The sequence below is a fragment of the Schistocerca serialis genome, chromosome 2 (genome assembly GCF_023864345.2).
Source record: "Schistocerca serialis cubense isolate TAMUIC-IGC-003099 chromosome 2, iqSchSeri2.2, whole genome shotgun sequence".
NCBI lineage: Eukaryota > Metazoa > Arthropoda > Insecta > Orthoptera > Acrididae > Schistocerca > Schistocerca serialis.
The window spans coordinates 763,755,241-763,780,408 of NC_064639.1; the positions used below are offsets into that span (position 1 = coordinate 763,755,241).

General features: G+C 37.7%; 1 protein-coding gene across 1 annotated transcript in view; it reads right to left on the reverse strand.

Moving 5' to 3' along the window:
• Positions 1-569: 569 nt before the first annotated feature.
• The window catches only part of LOC126456388 (uncharacterized), a 109,830-nt gene continuing 85,231 nt past the window's right edge, over positions 570-25,168 (reverse strand). Inside the window, exons 12-13 of the mRNA XM_050092141.1 lie at positions 17,506-17,646; positions 570-2,753 (exon numbers count right to left, since the gene is read on the reverse strand). Of these exons, the coding sequence (XP_049948098.1) occupies positions 2,038-2,753; positions 17,506-17,646 (857 nt within the window). The 3' untranslated portion in view covers positions 570-2,037. The remainder of the gene's footprint in view (positions 2,754-17,505; positions 17,647-25,168) is intronic.

Consider the following 25,168-nt stretch of genomic DNA (forward strand, 5'->3'; position numbering starts at 1 on the left):
GTTACATGTATATGTGACCCACTATATTGTAAGTTAAGGAACAAAGGAAAACTCAACAGCCAGTATCCATGAGGAGTCAACAGCTTATGCCCTAAATGGTTCCTGGGAATAAACTGTATAAGAACTAAAATGTGTGTGCAAATTCTATTACACACATTTCCAGCTCCCATTTCCAGAGATTCAATACACACAATTTCACTTGAGTATCGTACTTCATATGACATGCCTTTTATTTTAATTAACCAAAGATAAAGTGCAAATATTTTTTTCTAGTAGTCTAATAGTAAAAGGAGAAATTCTGCAACACTAACTGTTTATATATGGATAAGTCCAAAGTCCTGTGTTTTTATTACAGCATTGTTAAATGACAGAGACAGTTTAAACTGAAAAACACACACATTACATGGTATAAAAAATACGTTCACTGATATCTGTGCAAAGACTATTTAGTGAATTAAATTAACAATACTGATGTGTTATCTGAATATGAGTGCACTGTTCTCAGTATACCAATTATTGCTCCTTAGAGGGTAACGTTCTGCAAGGTTCTGTGAATATGAAAAACTAAATACATTAAAACAATATTTATTCACTTCACTCAGCTTTAATCATCATCACCAATTTGTGATACCTTTATATCTGATGATGCACGGAAAAGATTACACCATAGCCTAAAATGTGAAAATCTTCCCAATAATTACAGTTTTACAGTGTTGCCTTTAAAATTCGACTGTTCATGTCAATATTTCATCCAGCACCTACTAATTGGACGGCTTCAGTTTTAGCTATCATGAGCATTATAATAAAATGAATCGCAGCTTGGAGTACATACAAGCTATTCTTTAAACTTAAGCTTGTTCAAGGAGCAGCAGCAGCAGTAGTGCATATGCTTCAATAAAGAGAAACTCTAAACTGAAAGAACAGGAAAAACAATATGCAGATTATAAATAAAAAAGATTTATTCTCTAACAAGTGAACTGTATATCTTATAAAACTACTTTGTTTAGGAACACCATTTAATTTACCAAAAATATCTAGATAACAAAAGTTACTTTTTGCCTTCAGTGTAACATTTCTTCAGTAAAACAGCATTGTGTTCTATAAATCATAAATTCTTGGTAAACACAAACAGACTGAACATTTACATCATATTCACTACTGTCTGATACAACTGTGTAGAATACACAGATACAGTCAGAGTCACATAATCACAAACTGTTTAGCTGTCATTTTTATATTTTGAAATTTACAGGATGTCCTGATAGAGAGCTGGTACAGCTTTGTAATTCCACAAATACGTTTAAAGATAGGTTCACTGTGCTTTTCCAGAAATGATAGTGACAAAATTAACTAAGACACTGCGTAAGAATTGTCCTTTCTAGAGGTAAACAAGTTGCTAACACAACTTCTCTGTTAGCAAACTTCAGTAAACTAATCAATAAGTTCTTTTATTTTTTGATGCACTACTTTACAATACCATTTCTAATTTAAGTTCTTTAACAGAACAAATACTCAGTCCAATGAAGACTGAATCAGTGGTAGAGAAAATTGTTGTCGTGCCTAACTAGAAGGGAGAGTCACTTGAATTCAGCTTCACCTTTGCTGCACAATCTTTCATCTAAAGTAACGAACATGCACACACAGTGTACAGAGACTGTTTATATGACCCTACACATGGGTTAAACAAAAATTAACCCCTGAGCCAAAACATATATAACATTTATTAAACTCGTGCTGAAAAAGCACCCCTGGGGAAGGAACACCCCAATGAGAACAGAGCCTTTGTAAGCCCTGCATGCCCCAGTGCACTGGTCTCTCTTGTCAAACCAATCACCTTCAACCTGATTAAATTTTAAAATGAAAATTCTGTTAACAAACTACAGTCTCATGACTGCACCTTTTCTTGTAAGGTGCTCTGTTGTTAACTAACAATGGTCACAGCCTTCAAAAATTTATATGTCCTTGGGAATGCCAGCTTCCCAGCAACTGATATAAAATTTTCTTCCACTCAACGTTCTCAGGAAGTGTCACTACAGTTTATATGTGACCAGATCCCTCAATCACATCTCCACCGCGATGGCCATTGCTGGACTCAATCCCACTGTCTTCAGTCTCTTCTCCACTGTCAAGCAGCGACGCTTCTCCTTTAACAGCTTCCACCAGAGATCTGCGTTTAGCACCACTTGGAGGGTCAAGGAGGAAGGGAGATCCACTAGGTGGCAAGTCAAGCTTCAGGCGATCACGAGTATGTCTCAGTTCACCAAGGCCTGAAGGGGATAAAGGAGATGACGGCGATAGCAGTTCAGGGGGAGAGTCCCTATCATCAGGCCTTGCTACCCTATCAACTGTCAAAGGCGTCCCCTGTTTGGGCCTTAATGTAGGAGAGTCGGTAGCCAGTCTATCTTTCGACTCAATTTTTGATGAATTCCATGGAAATTTCTTGTCCTTGAATTCCAACTTTGTTGGGCTACCTGTAACACCTTGTGTCTGAATCTTTTGGGGACTAGTCTCTGCCACACAGGTACTATTATTCACTGTATCTGTGTGGTCAGCCTCACTATCACAAACACTTGGAACTGGCAGTATCTCCAAATTTGTACAATCTGAACTTTTTACACTGCTTAACATGGACTCTTTACCAGGGAAGAACTGACTAACATTGCTTCCAACAAGTGAGTCTGTACTTGATGGATTGAACTGGAATGGACGTGCTGTACTACTGATAAAAAATTCTCTGTCTTCGGGAACAGCACCTAGAAAAAAAAAACAATTCTTTTTACTGTTATGGATTTCAATGTTCATTAATATAAGCACAAAGCTTAAAGCACAAACAACACGTTTTTAAGTTAGACTATGTGAAAACTATTATTTAAATTGCTCCATACTTTTATTGCGATTAAGTAAAAGTAGATGTCTTAGATATAATGCGCAACGCTTTGGGAGATATAGTCAATGTGTGAAGAAAAAAGTTTAATCAACAGGTGGTTTACTATGAATAGCTAACGAGCTTCAAATGTTTAAATGAAACTACTGGGGATGTAGTTTCTATTTGTTGTTCATATTCAAGTGATAGAAATAACCTGTTCTTCAGTCTTTACCACTGGTGGCAAAAGCATACGTTTACACAGATGACTGCTTCTTCTCAGTTGTGAATTGACTGGAGTAATGAACTGAAGGACTAGCTGTGTTTAATGACATTTTGGATAACATGTCACATATTTACATAACAGTTGAGTATATAGCCATCTTAAGTTCCATATATGCTGCAGAAAAGCACAATTTACACTATAAATGGCAGAGAATATATGAAACTCTGAAGCATGACTGTTGGTTGCAAAATGCGTGACAGGCTGTATGAGTTCAATTTGTGAAATATGCATCTTTATTATTATTATTATTACTATTATTTATTCCACTAGATCCTACATGTACAAGGACATACAAAGATACTGGACAAACTTAAAGTTTTTGAACAAAATTCACTTTACAGTATGTGATACAAACTTTAAACTATAAATTATATGGCATTGCTAAACAGGTAAGATTATGTGAGATGATACACTCATAACTGAGAACAACACACTTCATCAGACTAGATTTACATTTAAAACTTAATTAATGGCAAATTAGTGACATTAAAAATTAAAACAAAAATAAATTCATAATAAGAAACTCAGGCCAGTTATATACTATTCCATAAACTTATACATTCAGATAAATGGTATCCGTAAATTATCTTTACAATGTAGCACTTAAATAACTTTAAAACTATACTACATATTAACAAATGATTTTCAACAGGTGAAACTGTGGACACCACAGGAAGAAGCTCAGTGATTGGGCTGGTTCGTCCAGGCAATGCCCAAAACCTCACACCACTGGACTTCCTCCTGTGGGATTTTGTAAATAATCTGGTGTACAGAACCACCTACAGGACTCTAAGGCATCCATTTGCAGTGCATTTGAACATGTCACTGTCGAGATCTTGAATCATATGTAGAGAGAAATGGAATTCTTATTGGACATTATCCATACATGCCACTAAGGGTGTTTTGCTTTTTTGTTTGTTTGTTTATGAGGTGCTCCATTAGAATATTTGTAATACTACATGTACATATTGTGTGTGTGTGTGTGTGTGTGTGTGTGTGTGTGTGTGTGTGTAGTGTAATGTAATGATTGTGTGTGTGTGTAGTGTAATGTAATGTTTGTGTTGGATGATGATGATGATGAGAGATGGTAAAACCTGCTGCTGCCACATAGCCTAATCCTTGCGCCAAGGGGGCCACCATGCTTAATCTCCCAATCTGACTGATGGCTCACCATCAACAGTGTCACATGCCCTCACTTCACAAGACACTGCTGAGAGGTATGGTATTGAAACCAGGACATTGACACAAAGTTTGATGATCAGGAACTTTGCCACCCTCTCTCCTTCCCTTCCCAGCCAAATATTGGCAGTGAAAATTTTTCCCACCAATGGATTCAAACTGGCTAACCTCAGAGGTGGAGCACCACCACACAAGCATGCGTTAGCAACCTCGGCAATTTTATAAATTGTCTTATCACATGCTGTAAACCATTTGTTAATATCTAGCGTTACTTTAAGGGAATTAAAGTCTTAAGTTGTAAGATAATTTATGGGCACCTTGTACTATAGTACAGTCACAACACTGTTCACTAAGATTACAAGAATTGTTAGAACAAATTTGATTTCAAGCAGTCAACAACAGAATAAAAAGAATGTCTAAGAAATATATTTTTCACTTTATTCCCAAATGTGTTTCTATTTTCCCTACTGATACAGGTAATTAATTGTACAGCACAATGCCCACATTTCTAACATGAAGCAAAATTTTGGTCAGTCTTTGACTGATAAGGCAAATGTCTGCACTAGAACGAGTATTATGATCATGAACAGATTTATTGGTTCTTATTAAGAAAGGTCACAGTTTTCAGATATAAATGCAGGGAACAGGCAATATTTTCAATACCTGGAAAATATGCTTAGTGGAAGTATGGAGAGAACTTGCTTCATTATCTTTAAGACCCTATTCTGCATCACAAAAAATTTATCAAACACTGACCCCCAAAGTGGGATTTCATAAGTGAGAATCAAGTGTACTAAAGCAAAATAAACTGTTTCTAGTTCTTATATATCACAGGACTTACTAAGAATCTGAAAAACATAGCACAGACTGCTCAAATGTCTTTAGCAGCTTTTTCTCTATGAATACTCCATATTACGTTACTGCCTGCTCACACTCTACTGAATCCCACTGACTTGATCTACTGTTTCATCATCAATTCGCATGGGCTCCATGAAGGTAGGATGATTCTTGGAGGCACTGAGAAAAGAATGCAGGCAATTTTGATTTTATTTAATAATAGTTTGTTTCTGTGTGTACAGATAATTAGCCTGTTTATAGAATCTGTTACTACATCCTCAACAACCTGAAGAGATGGATTTTAAAAAAAAGGAGATTTCTGTCATCTGCAACATTAGACGTAAAGTGTTGTCAGACAATGGGAAATCCAGGAAGGAATGTAACAACATAATGGAAATGATAGTTCTACTCACCAAATAGTGGAGATGCTGAGTCACAGAAAGGCACAACAAAAAGATGGTCAGAAAGTTAGCTTTTGGCCAACAAGGCCTTTGTTGGAAACAGGCAAAACACACACACACACACACACACACACACACACACACACAAATGCAACTCGCACACCCACGACCAGTCTCTAGCTGCAGTCTCCAGCAAAACCATGTCAGTCAGCCCCAAACATTTTCAATACCTCCTCTCCATCCTCAAAATTCTACTGCTATGCAATCTCAAATCCCTGGATCCCATATCACAAAATGAAACTCTTGCCCTTCAGAAACTAGAGCAACGTGCACAACACCACCTCAAAAACTCTCTACCCTGTTCTCTTCCCCCTCCTGCCTTGGACTACCACTATCAACCACCTTTACAACCACCTCCAAACCACCTCCAAACCTCCCCCACATTCCCTCACAGCTCAAAAACCCTGTCTCACAGACCTTCTACATTTACCCCACCCTCAAACACTCCCTCCCACCACCGTACAGAATTCAGAACCTAAACAGACCCTAAACACAGTCATGAACCTTCCCTCCAAAAGCCTTATACCCACAGAAGCATCTGTCCTTTCCAAAGGCCTCACCATTTGTCCCACTTCTAAATTCAATCATGCAGGACTTGTTAAAGACCTTCTCTCCTTCTCCCAGTCCATAAAGTGGAAACACTGCTTCGCCACCAACCCTACCAGCCATACTCAACAAAGGTCTTACTGAGGCCTTCCCAGACTGTAAATATCCTCCCAACCCTGTACAAAATTGAATCTCTAATGCCTTATCTTTCCACTCACCCACCACCTCCCAAAGTCCCACCATTCGGCCACAGAGGAGCATTCCCCCCCGTGATTCAGTACCACCTAGGACTGGAGTAACTGAATCAATTCTCCACCAGGGTTTCAAGTACCTCTCATCGTGCCCTGAAATAAGGAATGTCCTACCCGTGATCCTCCCTACCCTTCCCATAGTGGTTTTCCACTGCCCAACGAACCTACACAATAGCCTCATCCATCCCTACACAACCCCTGCTCCCAACCCCTTGCCTCATGCCTCATATCCCTGTAATGTATCTAGATGCAAAACCTGTCACATACATCCTCCCATTGCCACCACCACCACCACCACCACCTACTCCAGTCTAGTCACTAGAATCAACTATCCCATCAAAGGCAGGGCTACCTGTGAAACCAGTCATGTGATCTACAAGCTAAGCTGCAGCCACTGTGCTGCATTCTACATGGGTAAGACAGCCAACAAGCTGTCTGTCCGCATGAATTGTCATGAACAAACTGTGGCCAAGAAACAGCTGGAACATCCTGTTGCTGAGCACACCACCCAACATAACGTTCTTCATTTCAATGACAGCTTCTCCGTCCTTTTCTGCTATCCACCCTGCCCTTCGTCTAACCTCCCGCCTGCACCTAGCTGCCCTACCCTCTCTCCACCTCATTCCTGATGTGCTCACAAGCAGTACTTTACAGTTCCCCACCCGTACCCCACCATCCCAGCGTCTTCCATATCCCCAACACCCAGTTGCCTCTCCCATCATGCGCTGCTGCTCGCAGTCTGGCCTCAGCAGCTAAAAACTGTAGTCATGTGTGCGAGAGTTGAGTTTTTGTGAATGTATGTGTGTATGTTGTCTATTTCCAATGATGACCTTGTTGGCTGAAACCTTACTTTCTGACAATCCTTTTGTTGTGCTACTCAGCATCTCCGCTATATGGTGAGTAGCAACTACTGTATTTACTCGAATCTAAGCCACACTTTTTTTCCTCGAATCTAAGCCACACTTTTTTTCCAGTTTTTGTAATTCAAAAAACAGCCTGCAGCTTATAACCGAGAGCAAAGTAAGTGGAAGTTCTGAAAAATGTTGGTAGGTGCCGCCACAACTAACTCCTCCCATCGAATATATTTAGCGCTACACAGGCATGCTTTGCAGGCACAAAGATAAATAATAGTGCCAAAACCTCTGCGTCAGTAAATAAATTAAAAAAAAAAGGTAGAAGATGAGCTTTTTTTCTCCGCCCCAAGTGTCGACCACTGCATTTTCATACATTATCCAAAGAAGTAAATAGAAACTCCGTACTGTTCGTCTTCAAATGTAGCAGCATTTCAATTATTCATAGCAACAAAAATAAATTTCTTTAGACAAAAATACCAACAATGCACAAGGCTTTAGGATTGTTGCACGAGTTGATATGCTGGGCTCAATAAGATTTCACGTAGCAGCACCTATTGCTTTGTGGAATTTTGTAAAGTGCTTGTTGGTGTTAGTGAACCATAATGAAGCACTTTCATTATAGTTTCAAATTCAAGAAGGGAGTTATTTCTTTTGCGGAACAAAGTTCTAATCATGCTGCAGGTCTGCAATACAGGATTGACGAGAGCAACATCCGGCAATGGCAACTGCAGAGAGACAAATTATTTGAATGTTCAAGTAGCAGGAAAGCATTTAATGAGCCGAAGTGTGACCGATATTGTGCACTAGATGTGACTTTAAATAAATTTGATAAGGAACGGTGTCAGAAATTCCTGCACATGAAACTGCTAGAGAGCAAAATATCGAAAATATTAAGGCTAGTTGCAACTGGATTGATCTGTTTATGAAGCACTGGGGTTTTTCACTTCAGAGGCAAACTTCAGTTGCACAGAAGTGGCTGAAAAATTATTAAGAAAAACTTGTGGAATTTCAGCACCTCATAATTAGGCGGCGCACAGAAAATCAATAATACCTTCTTGGTCAGATAGGAAATGCTGACCAAACTCCCATATATTCTGACATGCCATCAAATTATATGGTTGACACCAAAGGAAAGAAAGACATAAGTGTTCTTACATCAGGCGGTGAAAAACAGCAGATGTCCGTCATGCTTGATTGCACAGCCGGTGGACATAAATTACCCCCACTCATAGTTTTCAAGCGAAAGACTTTACCGAAATCAGAAGTGTTTCCAAAAACTGTAATTGTATGAGCAAACGAAACTGGGTAGTTTTCGGAGGACATGGTGCTGGAATGGATTAGGCGTGTGTGGAATCTTCATCCTGGTGCAATGCTCGGTTTCTGCACTCTGTTGGTATTGGATGCGTACGCAGGCCATACAACACCTGCAGTAAAACAAAAATTAGAGGAAAGCAAAACAGACTTGGCAGTAATTCCAGGCGGGATGACATCAATTCTGCAACCACTTGACATCTGTTTGAATAAACTATTTAAGGACAAGCTTAAACGCATGTACACAGACTGGCTTTCAAAAAGCGACAGACAACTGACACCAACAGGATGTGTAAAACGTGCAAGTTTGTAGCAAGTGTGCCAATGGATTTATGATGCATGAAAGTGTGTTCCAAATCAGACTGTGCAACAAGCATTTAAAAAATGCTCGATATCCAATGCACTAGATGGTATGGAGGATGATGTTCTGTATGAAGAAATGAGAAACAAAGAATCGAGTGATAGTGATTCAGAATCGTGACTGATATTGTAAACATTGCATATAAGATGTATTACAAACCTAATAAAATTTCAGCATTTAATTTCTAAGTTATTTTCATTCTTATTTTATAAGTGTTGCTACTCTGCATTGCACAGGATAGAAAAGCAGAGCTGCATCAAACCAGTCTACAGACTGAAGACAACAAGAACAACAACAACACACTCGGCATTTGAAGTCATCACTAAAAATCTACTACGAAAATACAACTGGCAAGACTGTTTGGGATGTATGTCAATATGGCCAACTCAATGTTCTGAATTTTTTCCTACCTGTGACAAGAGATGGTTGCTAATAGGAACTTTTATGAATCGTGAATGACATGCAGTATTCTCTTCACCATAAAAATAATATGAATGGTAACACTATGCCATGTATTCTTTTGTGTTAGCTGCTATCTCATTTAAACCCTGTCTGCCTAATAAATTATGAAAGTACAGTGAGGCAACAGCAAACGCAGAAGAATATACATATCATGTCATGTTTATATTCGTGTTATTCTTATGCTGAATAGTGATACAGTCAGAAATGAAGCAAGGCAACTGACTAGATTTTTAAATCTAAGTTGACTCTAATTTCTGTGCAGAATGTAATGTACTAAAGAGGCGTCTGCAAAGATTTTCAAATGGAAAAAATTTTTCGCTAAACTCTCATTCAGAACATCATTTATCATACGCATTTTCACTAAGCTCTCATTTAGAATATCAACTATCATATGCAATTTATTATTTGGTTCTTGTTGATCATTATCAAAGAAAGCAGCAGTGTAAGTAACAGCAAATAGCAGTCTCTTCCCGTTGTTTCGCTATTGAGACAATTCCTCTCTTTTTTTAAATTTTTTTTTATTTTTATTGTAAGCGGCAGTAGCGGTCACAAAAGCAAGCCATGCCTAGAGCTGCGACAGGTCGTAAACACTCATTATCAGAATGTGACAAACAATGCACGACACAGTACAATAATGCATTTTCAGCTTAGAGTGATGTAAACACCTATAACAAAGAGAACAGCACTTATCAGATCATAGCAAAATAAGCAATCGATTCAAACCAGACGAACCATGTCAAAAAGGAATGGTACCCGTATAAATGTGGACGGAGCACCTGACGCATAGCAATGGCTACCTGGTAAAGCTTAACTGCTAAGCTTACGACTCGAACCAAACTACTGAGCTGTATATTCACCTAATCTACCTACATTGTTTCTCATGTTATAATGGACCAACTTTGTTTCGAATTGGGGGCGCGGTCTAAAACTTTTCTCTCCCTTTGAATTTTGAGTCTCTAATTTCAGGTGTGGCTTAGATTCAGGAATTTTTTTTTCCTTGATTTTGAGTCCCATGTTTCAGGTGCGGCTTAGATTCAAGTAAATACAGTACATATTTCATAATACTGTTACATTCCATCCTGGATTTTCCATTGTTCTTTGAGAACTTTACTACCTGTCTCCTGTTAGTAAGGTGTGACTGAAACATTGAAACCAAATTTTGCTAGTGTCTCTAGTATGAAGTAACTCAAGTTTTTCACATAGCAGAGAGTGACTGACTAAGTCAAAAGCTTTAGTCAGGTCTATGAAAAGACTGAAATCACTCAGAACTTGATCAGTAAAAGAAAAGAAAAGCTTCATTTATGGATCCATTTCTGAGAGAACGAAACTGATATTTTGCAAGCATGGAACATCTATCAAGGAATGAAATTACACAGAAATCTTCAGTATGGCAGAAAGAATGAAGACTGGTCGATAATTTTTGGTATGATTTACGTCTCCTTTTCCAAACAGATGAATAATTTTAGCAATTCTTAAAACATGTAGGAAACAGCCTGCAATTAGGGAACTGTTAATTACATCACAATGTGGAATATAATTTCTAGAGCAATATTTTTAATAAAAGAAAACAGATATCAATACTAAATGAATATGAACTGCTACTTCTGCTCGTAGTTTTTAACATTTCCCCTTGAATTACTAGTGTTAGAAACTATGGTTTTCCTGATTTTATAAACCTAATGAGAAAAAGACAATGCAGGTGAAGTAATCTCTGATGAAAGAGCAGAAGCAATACTTGAAAAATGCTTGTTAAAAGCTTCACTTATCTCCTTTGCATTTGATATTTTAGTTCCATTATGTATTAGATGAACACAACCTTCAAAATCTCTAGTTCCAAGGGTGGCTCTGATGACATCCCAAATTGCCTTACTTATGTTGTTAGAGTTTTTTATAATTATTATTGGTGATTTTCTTAGCCGTACTTATGACTTGTCTAAGTATCTTTTTGTACTTTTTAAAAAATATATGAAAACTGTGATCATTTCTTGCTTTACTTTCTGCGTATAATTCTCTCTTTGTAGCACAGGAGGCAGTTATTCTCCTTGCAATCCACCCCTTAAAAATTTATTATTTGTGCTATGAGTTGCCAGACTTTCAACAGGAAAGACAATATTAAAATAATGGGCCACAAGGTCAAGAAATATTTTTGGTTTCTTATCTGTATCATCCTCACTGAACACAACCTTCCAGGCTTCATGATACAGCATAAATCTAAATTTTGGGGATCTTTATTTAAACACCTGTAGGTAAATTCTGGCTTATAAGAGGTAATACAGCACGACAGCTCCAATTTCATCAAGATCCCTTGGTTATCAGAGAAGCCATTTGATATACTTTCAACATTTAATAATGAAGTGTAAGACTACTTACCAAAATTGCATCAATAGTGCTGCTAGAAATAGCAGTTATTCTAGTGGAATTACTGAACATATTTGCCATATTAAATATAGTCATAAGGTTGCTTTCTTTGAGTGAATTTAGTGATACACTGGAGAAGTTAACATTTAAGTCACCATATAAGATAATTTCCTTTCCTTTTGCACTATACACATCCATCACACATTTCAGGTTTTCTAAAAACTTTTAAAAAATGCTGGTAGGCAATCTGCATGCACAAATAATGGTTACTTTATTAGGAAGAACTTCAAGCACAAAGTGTCCAAAATGTTTATCATCATTAAAATGATTGGTTTTGTTTACAAAAATCAACCCTTTTTTCACAAGAATCAGACAGCCATAGCCACCAATACATAACTGACAATAGCTACTGTCAACTGTAAAATTAACAGTCCTTCATCCTTCGGGCAGTGCTCTGTGAAATTCATCAGGTCTACACCATCAATAACAGTTGAGCAAAAGACTTCTAATTCAGGAATTTCTCTCTTACATACTGAATAATCTGATAATAAATACAGATGTTATTTGCACATTTTGCAGGGTTGTTATAATAATTGAGAACAGATAAAAACTCTTTACATTGATTTGGTGCACATAATGATCCAAAAGAGTTATTTTTATAAACTGAAATGTGTAAAAACATTTACTTGGGCTATGGTATTTGCAGGGATCCAAAATTCAATACGGTATACAGTCTTTCAAAGATTCACTACTTGTAGAAAAAATTCCATGGAAGCTGGTCCTCTTTACTAGTTTCCCTGTGGAGGGACATCAGTTACAAAGATACGTTTATCCTTTATAGTTTTCCCAAAAACAGTAACTGTATTTTCATTGTTGAAAATGCAAAATTTAACATCAAAAGTTTTAGTCAGTTGGAGTCTGTATTTAATTATCTCATTGATTCTGTTACATAAATACTACTATTCATTATTGAGGTGCATTCCATGACTAGTGTGTTTTCTGCTGAAATCAGTTACATTTAATACATTGCAATTTGCATACTGTGAAAACAGCTTCCTAGATTTAATGTCTGTATTTCCAATATCTTTATTTATGCAAGAGATGTGAATTAAATTATGTCTAAAGGGTATTGTAATGAGTATAGTATTCCAGAATGAAGTATCCACTCAACAGCAGAGTGTGCACTGATGTGCAACTTCCTGAAGTGTTAAAACTGTGAGATTTATATATGCAGACTGAAGCTGTGAATGAAAATTTGTACAAAGGCTGAGATTCAAACCTAGGTCTCCTGCTCACTAGGGAGATGCACTAACCACTACACCATCCTCACACAGATGCTTTGAACAACTGCATGGACTACCATGGCACACCTCCTCCTCAATCTAAATTCCCATTCACACCTCAGCCCATTGGTATTTCCCCTAAACTCGAACAGTACTGGGGAGGGAAGCATGCTAGGGTAGACTGTGCAGTTGTGCAAAGCCACTGTGCCAGAGTGGCAAGGTGGTTAGCCATATACCCAGGAGCAGGTGACCTGGGTTCAAATCCCGGCCTTTGTATATATTTTCATTCATCACTTCAGTCTGCATATACCATATTTTGTGGACTTTTTTTCTTCAAAAAATTTCCTCAAACATTTAGGTGCATCTTACACTCAAAATTAATATAAAAATGTCCAGTGTTTGATCTAAAATTCCCACCAATCTTAAAAATCGCCTTATACTCGATGCTGCAGGAAACCTCTCTCTATCTGGCAACACTGGATTTACCTGGCAGCAGCAGTGCACCGATGTGATGAACAAATGTTGCAGGGCTTCACAAGCTGGCTGACACTGTCTCCCTCCCTCCCTACCAGCACGAACTCAGAACACTGCCTGGGTTATGATACGTCATTGCAGTCTACGGTGCCAGTGAACTTGAACTAAATGTGATTTGTGTTTTTGGTAACATTAGAATATTTCTGTTAGTAGCTAGTTTCATAATGGAAAAAAATAAAAGTTATTCATATGATGCGGGCTATACATTGAAAGTAATAGCATATGGAGCATGGAAACAGGGCAGCTGGGCAGCAGCATGTTGGACCCCTACTAACAGAAAAAACCATTCACAGTTGGCAGGCTGGAAAAGAAGAAGTGAAAAAAATGAGGATGACTAAATGTGCAAATACAGGATCAAATGCAAAATGGCCAAAACTAGATGATGATGTATTGAAATGGATTCAAGGACACCGCCAAAATGGCACTGGAATTAATACACAAATTATGCAAATATATGTTCATAATACAGCACTTTAATGGAATTAACAGACTTTAAGGCAGGACTTGGTTGGTGCTACAGGCTTATGAAGCATCATGGACTTCGCATGTGAACCAAACCCAGAATATCTCAGAAAATTCCACAAGAGTATGAACAGAAAATATTATCTTTCCATCACTTTATTATTCAACATTGAAAGAAAACCAGTGTGGATCTAAACCAAATGGTGAATATGGACAAAACTTCTCTGACATCTGATATGCCAAGTACCAGAACTATTGCCATGAAAGGTCCTAAAACCACAACTATAAAAAGAAGTGGATACGAAAAAATGCACTACACTGTTGTCCTTTCACATTGTGTTGACTGTACCAAACTTAATCCAAGGATTATTTTCAACTGTAAAACAATACCAAAACCTTCTGAAATACCACTGGGTGGTGTTGTTTACATACATGGCAAGGATTGGAGGGACAAGATTGGTCTGAAATTATGGGTTAACAGTGTGTGGAAGATGAAGAAAAGTGCTTTATCGAAGAAAGAGTTCTCTTCTTGTGCTAGATCAGTTTATCAGTCATTTGAAAACATCTGTGAAAGAGAAATTGGGACTGGGAAATACAGTGCTTGCTGTTACTCTGGGAAGGCTTGCTTCACAACTGCAACCTCTTGAAGTCTCGACAAAGAAACCATCTAAAGTGTACATGAGAGAGGAATGGAACAAATAGTTGATGGATCAGACCCAACATGAATTCACACTGAAGGAAACTTTAAAATGACCTATAATCAAACAAGTGTGTCAGTGGATAAAACAGTCACAGTCTAGAGTGAAAGAACACATTATTGTTAAATCTTTCAAGATATGTGGCATAAGTAATGCTCTCAATGGCAGCAAAGACCATCTTATATATGAAGAGGAGAACAATGATGAAGAAGAGGAGGAGGAGGAGGAGGAGGAGGAGGAGCAGAAGAAGAAGAAGAAGAAGAAGAAGAAGAAAGTTCAGATGATGATTTTCAGGGATTTTAAAGGTCAGTTCAGTTTTATAAAGTAAGAATTTTTTTTTAGTCTGGCTTTCCGATCTAATAATAAAACTGGTGAAAATGTTATTTTTAAAAAATTGCTAAAAAATTAAGGTGCATCTTAAAGTCCATAACACTGTATACTCCATAAAATTTGGTGTACAGCATAGATGTTTGAGACTTTAAAAGGTCTCTGGAGCCATATAGTTTCATTTGATTAAAACTATGTGATTATAGTGTTTTTAGATTCATTAATTCTTTAAAAAATTCTGTCGAGATCCCAGACAAGCTTCTGACTCCTTCTATCATTTGTACCCATAGTACAAACAATGAAATCATTTGGTGCAACATTCACCAATTACTGCAAGCTTAATATACATACAGAAAGCTTTGGTATTTCTCTGTTGCAGTTACTAGAATCGCTCTTCTTCACAATACAGCTGTAACTTTTTTCCACAGCAGCTTTGCTCACTATACATGTAGAGACGTTGTCCAATATCTAAAATTTAGCCAGTGAATTGATGCCAATTCTCAATTTAAATAATGTTTTGAACCAATAAAAATCATTTCACTGGCATAATATTTCTTAACTGTCATTCTGATTGTAGTGTACCTATTCCCTGATCACATAGATCAGCACTCATTGCTTGGATCAGATATTCTAAATCTTCTACCTCTTGTAGTTTATAATCTTTCATCAACTTTTCAGTTTTGCAAGTGAGCCTATGTGGTTCTAAATTTTAAATCAATATTTATTCACGATGCTATTATTCAACTGAATTTAAATTTTGTACTGGGTGGCTATAATTGAAGTGCAGCAACTTGTGGAGATCCAGTGTGGGCTGTAATTATCAAAAGGCAGTGAAACTCATTAGATATGCTAATGCATTCATACGGAATTGATAAACGCTGGAAAAAAAAATAGTTCCAATTTTGGCCACCAGATACAAATCTGTTGAAGTGAATGCAAGACAGACATACGTACACGTCTCCATATGTAATGGATTAGAAATGGGACATGGGCAGAAAAGGTCAAACAACTGACAAAAGCAAAATGTTGATTTTATTATTAATTGCATACACACAGTTTGTTCCATATGAGAACTGGAGATATCTATGAGATAATGAACATTGCCAGATGTTTATCTGGTGGCTGCAATTGGAGCTAATTTTTCCAGTGTGAAAGCAGTTTGACATTAACACGTTACCATGTCTACCAAGTTTTACTGCCGTAAAATAATTACAGCCCTCACTGGACCTCTGTGAGTAACTGTACTTTAATTATAACAGTAAGTGCACATGAATTCAGTGCCAATGTAGTATCATTTCCACACAATACAAATTTAGGACAGTAGTTCCAACATAGTGTGAAACCAGAAACTGCTACTCTCATTTTAAGGGAGCTTTTTCCTTGTATTATAACATGGTTTACAGAGCAAAGGATTTTATCAAAAAAGTAGGAAAAATTAATGTCTGTTCCATACAAAATTTCTGTCAAGACAATAAAATACAGTTTATGAACATGAAGAAGAATTGTTAATTCTGACCTATAAACCTAACTCTCTCAGCTGCATAATTCTGAGACACTGTGTGTGTGTGTGTGTGTGTGTGTGTGTGTGTGTGTGTGTGTGTGTGTTTGCTTGTTTGTTTGTTGGCAAGGGCTTTATTCTATAGTGTTGGTTGCAAAGAAGCTTTTTAAGATGACCATATGTTCAATGCTGTGGTCTACTATTGGATGGTCAATCTTGATTCTGGGCACAGTTTGATAGTGGGCAATTGGTCCATTTATTAAAAGGCAGTGCAATACTTGTAATAAGCAGCAGAATTAATATATTATGTGGCCATACCTCATACTGTGTGTCATCCCCTGCACCTCCAACCCCACTCCCGTCTCATACAAGCAATTCAGAAAAAGTTTAGGGTGTTGCTTGCCCATCTGTGGCTGCAATTATTTTAATTTTTTTTAATTTTTAACACAATTAATATAAAATTGTAGTCTGCAAGAGGAAGTTCACATGAAGGCTAATGAGGATACGTCACACAGTGCATGCTGTTCTGCAGAAACATCAACTGAGAATTTCACTGTCTTGTACAAATCATACTGTGAAGTTGGTTTACAAATGCATGATTTTATTACTTATTAAATGAATTTATGGATAGAGGATTGATATTTGCAAGGGAGTAAAGGCACAACAAAGCTGTCTAAACTTCAAAATTAGACAACTGCAAAATGTTGGACACAGTATAGGTATTTACGGTGCAGTGTAAACAAGGTTTCGCCAACATAAGGTGATAAATCAAGAATTTATGATGTTCATGAAAACCCTTCCAACTACATCTATCTCTATATATTTCCTAAAAATTAAACTGCAGTACTTAACATATGAACTATACTAAGATGTTACAAACAACCACATCAGAACAGGATTAGAACATTTTAAACCATGATAAACTTTGTCATACCAGAGGCAAAGTCGTAATCTACGCTGCTCAGCTTATAAAAGTCAAACTGCTCAATAGATGATGCCTTCTTGACGTCAGGTTCTGCATCAGTATCTTGGCTTATCTGCTCTGGCACATCACCTTCCAACACTAGGTCCCAATCTGATAAAAAAAAACAACCTCCAGATAAGTTGTTATAGTTTCTAGTGTCATATGGATGGTTATCAAAATAATAAAAAACAACATAACAGACGGATTAATCTGACACTGAATATGGAGCACCATATACTGCCTCAAACCAGCTCTAATTAACAATTAATTGGATGTACACAACTTATTAATCATTTCCAGAGGAATTTTGTACCATGTGTCACATATCATAGCATTTCATTTTGGCAAAGAAACCAACCACAGGTGATTGATAACAAAGTCATGTGATTAGGCAAACCAGATGAGGTATCAATGCGTACTGGCTCTTCCGTCAGACCGTACTTGCAAACAGCAGTGAAAGTATTTCTTGATATTATGGTTAACTTGTTTATAATCCATTATATTAAAAACATTGTACACATAAATAAATCCTTCTGTCAGCAAAACTTTTCTGCAATAATATGGTCATAGGTGCACAGGAACTGATTAACATAGTAGCTGATGTGATTCTTGAAGTCTTCCCGGCATCACAAGTATTCCGTGAGTTTCCAAGGATTGCAACCAGGTGACATCAACATCTTGCTATGATATTTTGGCTGTCACCTATTCATCTTCAGGTGAATGAGTTATACTGGAGGTTGCTGGTGCATGCCACTAAGTTTATACCAACAATTGGCATGAAGGTGTGTGCACATAGGTTACTGCTGTATAAGTGGCCTCTGTTAAATAATGCTCATGTTGAGTGTGCAGGGCCATGCGTAATGGTGATATTGCAGGCAGTTCCTCTGTTGAGTTGCTGGACTGCAGAATGTCAACATAATAAAAGTAACTGTGGCTAAACATTTCATTAAGTGTAAACTGCTGTCTTTCTGAAGACATGAAATAAATCACTGGGTCTCACACCTATCCAGTTGATCTCCTCCTCCTGATTAATAAGATCATCCAACAAACATTCCTTAATAATTTAATCATTGTGTCCAAGATTTCCTTGGCAGAATAATCCATAGAATGTCGTTTGGAGATGCAATGCTTGGCTGTTGTTGACTCACTGGCTGCAAAACATGTGTGTGGCAATCACATTTCATGCACCTTTCACATAATTTGTGTGTGGTCTGACCAATGTAGATTTTGCCACACTGCCATTTTATTCCACAAATTCCAGCATTCTGCAAACCCAGATTATTCTTTACCATGCTCAGAAAAGCACACGTCTTTGTAGGTGAATGGAAGAGTACTTTATCATAATGTTTCTTCAAGATTCTGTCTAATTTCAGTGAGATAGTTGATAACATATGAAAAAAAGGCCCTGGACTTGAACAGTTCCTTCTCCTCTCGATCTTTTAAGCGGTCATGATTTTTCCTTCTTAAAGCTGTGCTAATATGTTGTGGAGTATATCCACTATCTTTCACCACAGACTGTAATTGGTGGTGGTTAGTGTTTAACGTCCCGTCAACAACGAGGTCATTAGAGACTGAGCGCAAGCTCGGGTTAGGGAAGGATTGGGAAGGAAATCGGCCGTGCCCTTTCAAAGGAACCATCCCGGCATTTGCCTGAAACGATTTAGGGAAATCACGGAAAACCTAAATCACCGATGGCCGGAGACGGGATTGAACCGTCGTCCTCCCGAATGCGAGTCCAGTGTGCTAACCACTGCGCCACCTCGCTCGGTCAGACTGTAATTGTTCCAGCTCTAATGCAAGGCTTTCTCAAGCAGTTACAGCATGTGCCCAGTGTATCAACATCCAAAGGATGCTCATAGTTTGATAAGAGCAATGTCAGCTAGATGCCTGCAGATGTAGGTCTATGTATGTAGGCTTATGGTAAACTGAATGCCCTAGTGATCAATCCACTTTCTGAATGACTAAGATATCTAGGAACTGTAGACTTTTTCACTTCCATCGTAAACTGGATATTCTCTGGGATAGAATTTAGATGTGAAAATTGTGCCGCCTCTTCTTCACTATGGGGCTTCACTACAAAAGCAGAAGTGTGACTCAGGCATGCGAAGGTACTTTGTGGCCCCTGCCCCTCCGATAATTAGAATTAGGGGCCTAACCCCCCCCCCCCCCCTCTCCCCAATATTTATAAGTAGTGGTCTCATCTCCCACCCCTCCCACCATTCAAATGTGCATTTCTCACCCCCTCCTCCCTTTACTGGGAAATCTATTAAAACTATCATGTACATTGCTACATAATAGTATGTAATCATTAACATGAAATAAATGCTGATTTAATGAGCTATTACAAGTTCATCTCTGCTACTGCGTTTACCTCTGCACGTGACGAGCTGTCTTGATAGGATTTCCCCTGCTCTTGTACTGATTATAAACCTGCTATATGGAAGCATGCTGGGGGTGGAAGCTTATGATTGGCCCGTAGGTCATTGCCTGCCCTCATTCTCCCAGGGCAGCCAGCTTACAGCTTATAAAAGAAATGAATGTGTAATATGGTGCTGCATTGCAGAAGTGACACAAAAGTTCATGACAAGTTGCTAGAAGGACCAGGTACGGGTAAAGATTCTTTATGCATTTTTATAAATAGTACTGATGACCACTAGGTACAATACTGCGTGTGAATCAACACTAATCAATCATCTGAGTTGCTTGTACTAATACAGCACACAGTGGATAGCATCACTGGTCAGCTAGTTTTACTGTGACTTGGTCAGATTATAAGTCAGTCTTTCATGCTACAATGCCCAATTTAAAATGGGAATTTTTTTAATTAGGAAGATAAATGCTACTGTGCAAAGTGTTAGTGATGGTGAACCTAGACCTAGTGTCAGTGGTGCCATGGGTGAAAATGACAGAAAAACACTTTTGTAGGAAAAAACCATCACAGTTACCAGCCCTCATGGAGCCAGTAATTTACATGAATAAATAACTGAAAAGTAAAGGATGGTACTTTTTTGCAAAATTTGCACACAAGCATTGAAGAAAATTGTTTTCAGTTTTCTTATAAAATGGGAAAAGCTTTCATAACAACTAGTTTTTTTGAAATGGAAGAAATGGGTAGAAAAGTTGAAAGTCCTGAAACATTGTGCTGTCATAGAGAAGCTGTACTGAAATTCAAATCCTTAAAATCAATTGTCAATGTATTTAGCCAGATTTCAAAGGAAAAACTGACACAAATGAATGAAAACCAAGCTTGTTTACCAAAAATCTTAACTTCCTCTGTTACTTAGTAGTGGAGGGGTTGCAATACCAGGGCATATTGATGAAACAGGCTACAGTGCAAAACTTATAAATGGACAGGCCGTGATGAAAAAAATTAAATTTTGACTATGAACAGTCTGTGATGTACAAAATGGAAGTTTGACTATGTTAAGTCAAACACTTCTTAGAAAATTATTATCGATATTTTAATATGTTTTGATTTGCCTCTGTCTAACTGTGGAGTCCAGTGCTATAATGGGTCAGCTAAGATGGCTGGGTTATACCCTAATGGTGTCCAGGGCAAGTTTACAGAAACTGAGAAGAGAGCCGTTTTTGTGTACTGCCTTGCACACTTTTTAAACCAAACACTACAAGACACTGTGAAAGCAGTCCAAGAATTTCAAAATGCACTGAATGTTATGAAGGCATTTAGTACAGTTTGTTAGAGGTTCACCTAGGAGATTAGATCTTTTTGTTCATTTAAAGGCAGATGCCTCTACAAATTTGAAATCACTCGGTCCTATTGGGTGGGCCATAAGGTACTTGGCGATGTTGTCTTCAGTTTTCTTTGACTCTACAGAACTTCAGATTTTTTTCTAAATGTTTCAAAAAATGACAGTTCAGACATTTTGATTTCTTTTTCACATTATCAGTTTTTGTAAAACTGTTTGTTCCTGTAAAACTGTTTCATCACACTGTCATGGAGATCACAGCAGTACAGAGGAAGTCCCTACACTTAGAGGAGGCCAATAAGGTGATCTGCAACCTTATAACATTGATTAAATTTATTAGAAATAATTTTAAATCATTCAACAAAATGTAAAGTTATGGACACTGATTCCCCAAAACTAACACATAAAAGAGAAACCCTTGTGAAATAGGACGACTCCAACAATTCATCTGTATATATATTCACTGAAGTATGCAATAAATATAGAAGATTTTATTATGAAATAATGGATTTGTCCATTAACTTCTTGGAATTATCCTTCAACACACAATCATTCAAGTTTTCTTAGTGGTTGGAATTGTTTTTGCTGGTTTGCTAGTGAGTTACTTTGATTTTGCGAATTGTGGCTAGTGGATTCATACTTGTGTTTAGAATTATAAGTGATATGTGTTGTTTCAGGCTGGAAATTTAAAGTTATTTTTCTTTTCTGACAGTTTTGGGTATGACAAATAAATTTACTGGGAGCTCATTGTATGCGGCTATGGGTAAAGATATATTGTCCACTATCAAGTTCTTGCAGTTATTTGGACTGTTTACACATGTACTGAGGGAGTGAGGTATGTGTGTGTATGTTTGTAGTTGTGTTTGTATATCAAAATAGGTGATGATGCAAGTTTCTATGAGTTTCAGGGTTTTTATTGTTAGTGTTCTGTAATTGTGTTAGACCAGGACTGGTATTGGTTTATCTTCATTTGTTAGGTTGAATGTTTGATATTAGTTATGGGAATGAGTTTTCCTTGGTGTACCATGGGCTTTGTTTTACCTAGCTAGGGTGGCCATTTGATGATATGAGTGTTATGGTTCTGGTATCGCAGTCTATGTTCGAACTACGTAAATCATTTAAAATTTTCAATACTAGGTTTTTGAGATGTATGAGGGTTGTTTGGTATCAAGGGCTCTGTTTGAGCAACATAGATCAAGGAAAACCTGCGATAATCGTGTTTTCAAGTTTGTGTGGTTCCTGGTATCGTGATCTTCATTTTGTTAAAGAAAATTTACTATACCATTTGTTTTGCTTTTTTTGGTTGCCAACTTTGTGTGATTAATTTTTGGGTTAATATTTGCTGTTATTGGTGTTGTCGTATCTTTAGTTTGCACCACCCAAAACCCCCTACTTCCTGTGTTTGCCCTGTTAATTTCATGTTTTTGCTGCAGTTACAAAATTCATGGGTGTAATAAGTGAAATCATGGTTGTCATGCTGGCTATGCTTAAAATAGGGGCATCCACTCTCTTGATGATGTCATGGGTCAAAACAGATAGGTAGTATTTCAACTTCCAGTTTTGCCACTGGGAGCATTCAGTACATGAAAAACGTTGGCCACAAGTAAACAAATGTGAAGTTATCTGTCACATGTAGTACCCAAGTACCCACCACAATGATTCTATCCCCCCCCCCCCCCCCAAATAACATTTTTATGTCAGCACCTCTGTACAAAAGTATCATCTGCAGTTTCTCAAAGTCATTCACAAAATAGTCTGTTAGCAGAGAAGAGAAACTGCGATGAAAGATCAGAAAGCAATTTACATTAATTTTACTACCAAAAAGTTTAATAGGTAACAAAACAAAAGAAAATCACAAATTAACTTACATCTTTTACCTACTTTTCTACACAGTCACTAACATTCTCAGCACATTTCTCCCATTGTAGTACCAGTTTCAATATGCCCTGTAGGTAAAAATCCATTTGGTTGGAGTATAGCCATCTGCAGACTGCTGATTTCACTTCTGCATCTGTCACAACGTGTTGACCAACCAGGAATTTCTTCAAGCAACCAAACAGCTGAAAGTCCGATGGTGCAATGTCTGGACTGTATGGAGGACGCTGGAGCACCTCCCACCCAAGTTTGGCAATTTTCTTACAAATAGGAGCAGCAACATAAGGACAAGCAATATCATGAAGTTTGACATGGTCAGCATAAATGTTGAGGTGTTTGTCACGAAGGGCATGATGCAGCTTAACCAAAGTTTTAATGTAGCCTACAGCATTCACAGTGGTCCTGTATTCAACAAAGTCCACTGAATAACACATCATGTATAGCCAAGAACACTGTCACAACTCTTTCCTAGCAAATTGAGTCACTTTGAATTTTTTCTGTACTGGGGAGGCCCGCTTGGTATTGCGTGTGTAGTGGTACGTCCACGGCTCATCATCACTGTTGATTCTTTTCAGAAAATCATGCCTTTCTGTGGCATAATGCGTTAACTGATACAAAATTTTCGTCATTTGCTGGCCCTTGTGACTGGTTTGTCACATTCCTAGGCATCCAGTGAGCACTAACATTACAAAATTTCAGCATGTCATGAATACACCATACCACAGAAATGTTGGGTTTCTAAGATAAGGTTTGTGGTTGCACACACCAGTCATTCAAAATTGCTGCCTCAATGGTTCCAACATTCTGTAGGGACATTCTGGAGGGTCGCAACTGTTACCAGCCAATGGAAATGTGGCAAATCACAGTTCACATGGCCCTCTTCAATGAATGCACACCACCTGGAGACATTGCTATGATCCACACGGTAGTCCCCTTACATGTCATGCACATCACTGTGAATTTCACTTGGTTTTCACCATTTGGCACAGAAATGTTGAACTATACTGTGCTGCTCTTAACAAGTTAATGACAGTAATGTGCGGTATTTTTTGTTTCATTGTTCAGGCTTCTCTCACTAGAGCTGCACATGAAAACAAAATACCCTCTGTAGCACCAAACTTCAAACCATATTGCCATGAAATTTCAACATTCCAGCTGCAATATGAGAGAAGAAAAAAATTATTGTGCATTACTTTTTGATCCTCCCTCATACTCCTCATGGCAACACTGTCAATTTGTTCAAAGTATTCTCTCTGCAATAAAAGTAAGTTGAGGAAAGGGTATGATGTAGAAGTGCCATTATAATGGCTTTGAATTTACCACCAAAGAGTGACTACAAATCCATGAGAAGGCCCCAACAAAGAGTGAGAAGACATCAAAAATTATTGGTAAATCAATAAATTTTAGTTGTAATGACTTCAGTCAGAAGAACTGCAAATATGATATGAACATTTTCCCACAAAAGGTTTCAGTCAAAGCAAGATATTCAAATAAGTTACACTTTGGTGTGCCAGTACTGCTCACTGGTCAGGGTGTATACATGAACAAGGAAAAAAAATTCCCGGGTTTTTCCCGGATTTCCAGTTGAAACTACACTTTCTCCCAGGTAAAAATAAACTTTTTCCATGTTAAGTGACAGTATACTTTTCCTCGGCACTGTAAAAAACTTATAAATTCTTTGAATGTTTATGGTTTCACACGCCGACGTAGAATTTCCCAGCACTTTAGAAAACTAAACTCAGGTTGGGGGTGGAGGGGGGGGGGGGGGAGGGGGGGGGGGAACACGTTTTGGAAATATTTTTCATGTGCACCAACATGTACGTTGCATATTTTTGTGTTACAAAGGTATAAATGTGAATTACACCAAACACCGCATGTTACTTTCTGAAGCACAGAAATCGAGATTGTGACGTGCTTTTCTAAGCCAGTTCTAGCTCATGTCATGTGATCTCGCCAGCTGATGTAGTCAGCCAATAGCAAGATCACTCTTATGAAGCACAAACATACATATAAGAAAAGTTAAAGGTTTAAATTAATATACATAGTGTTGC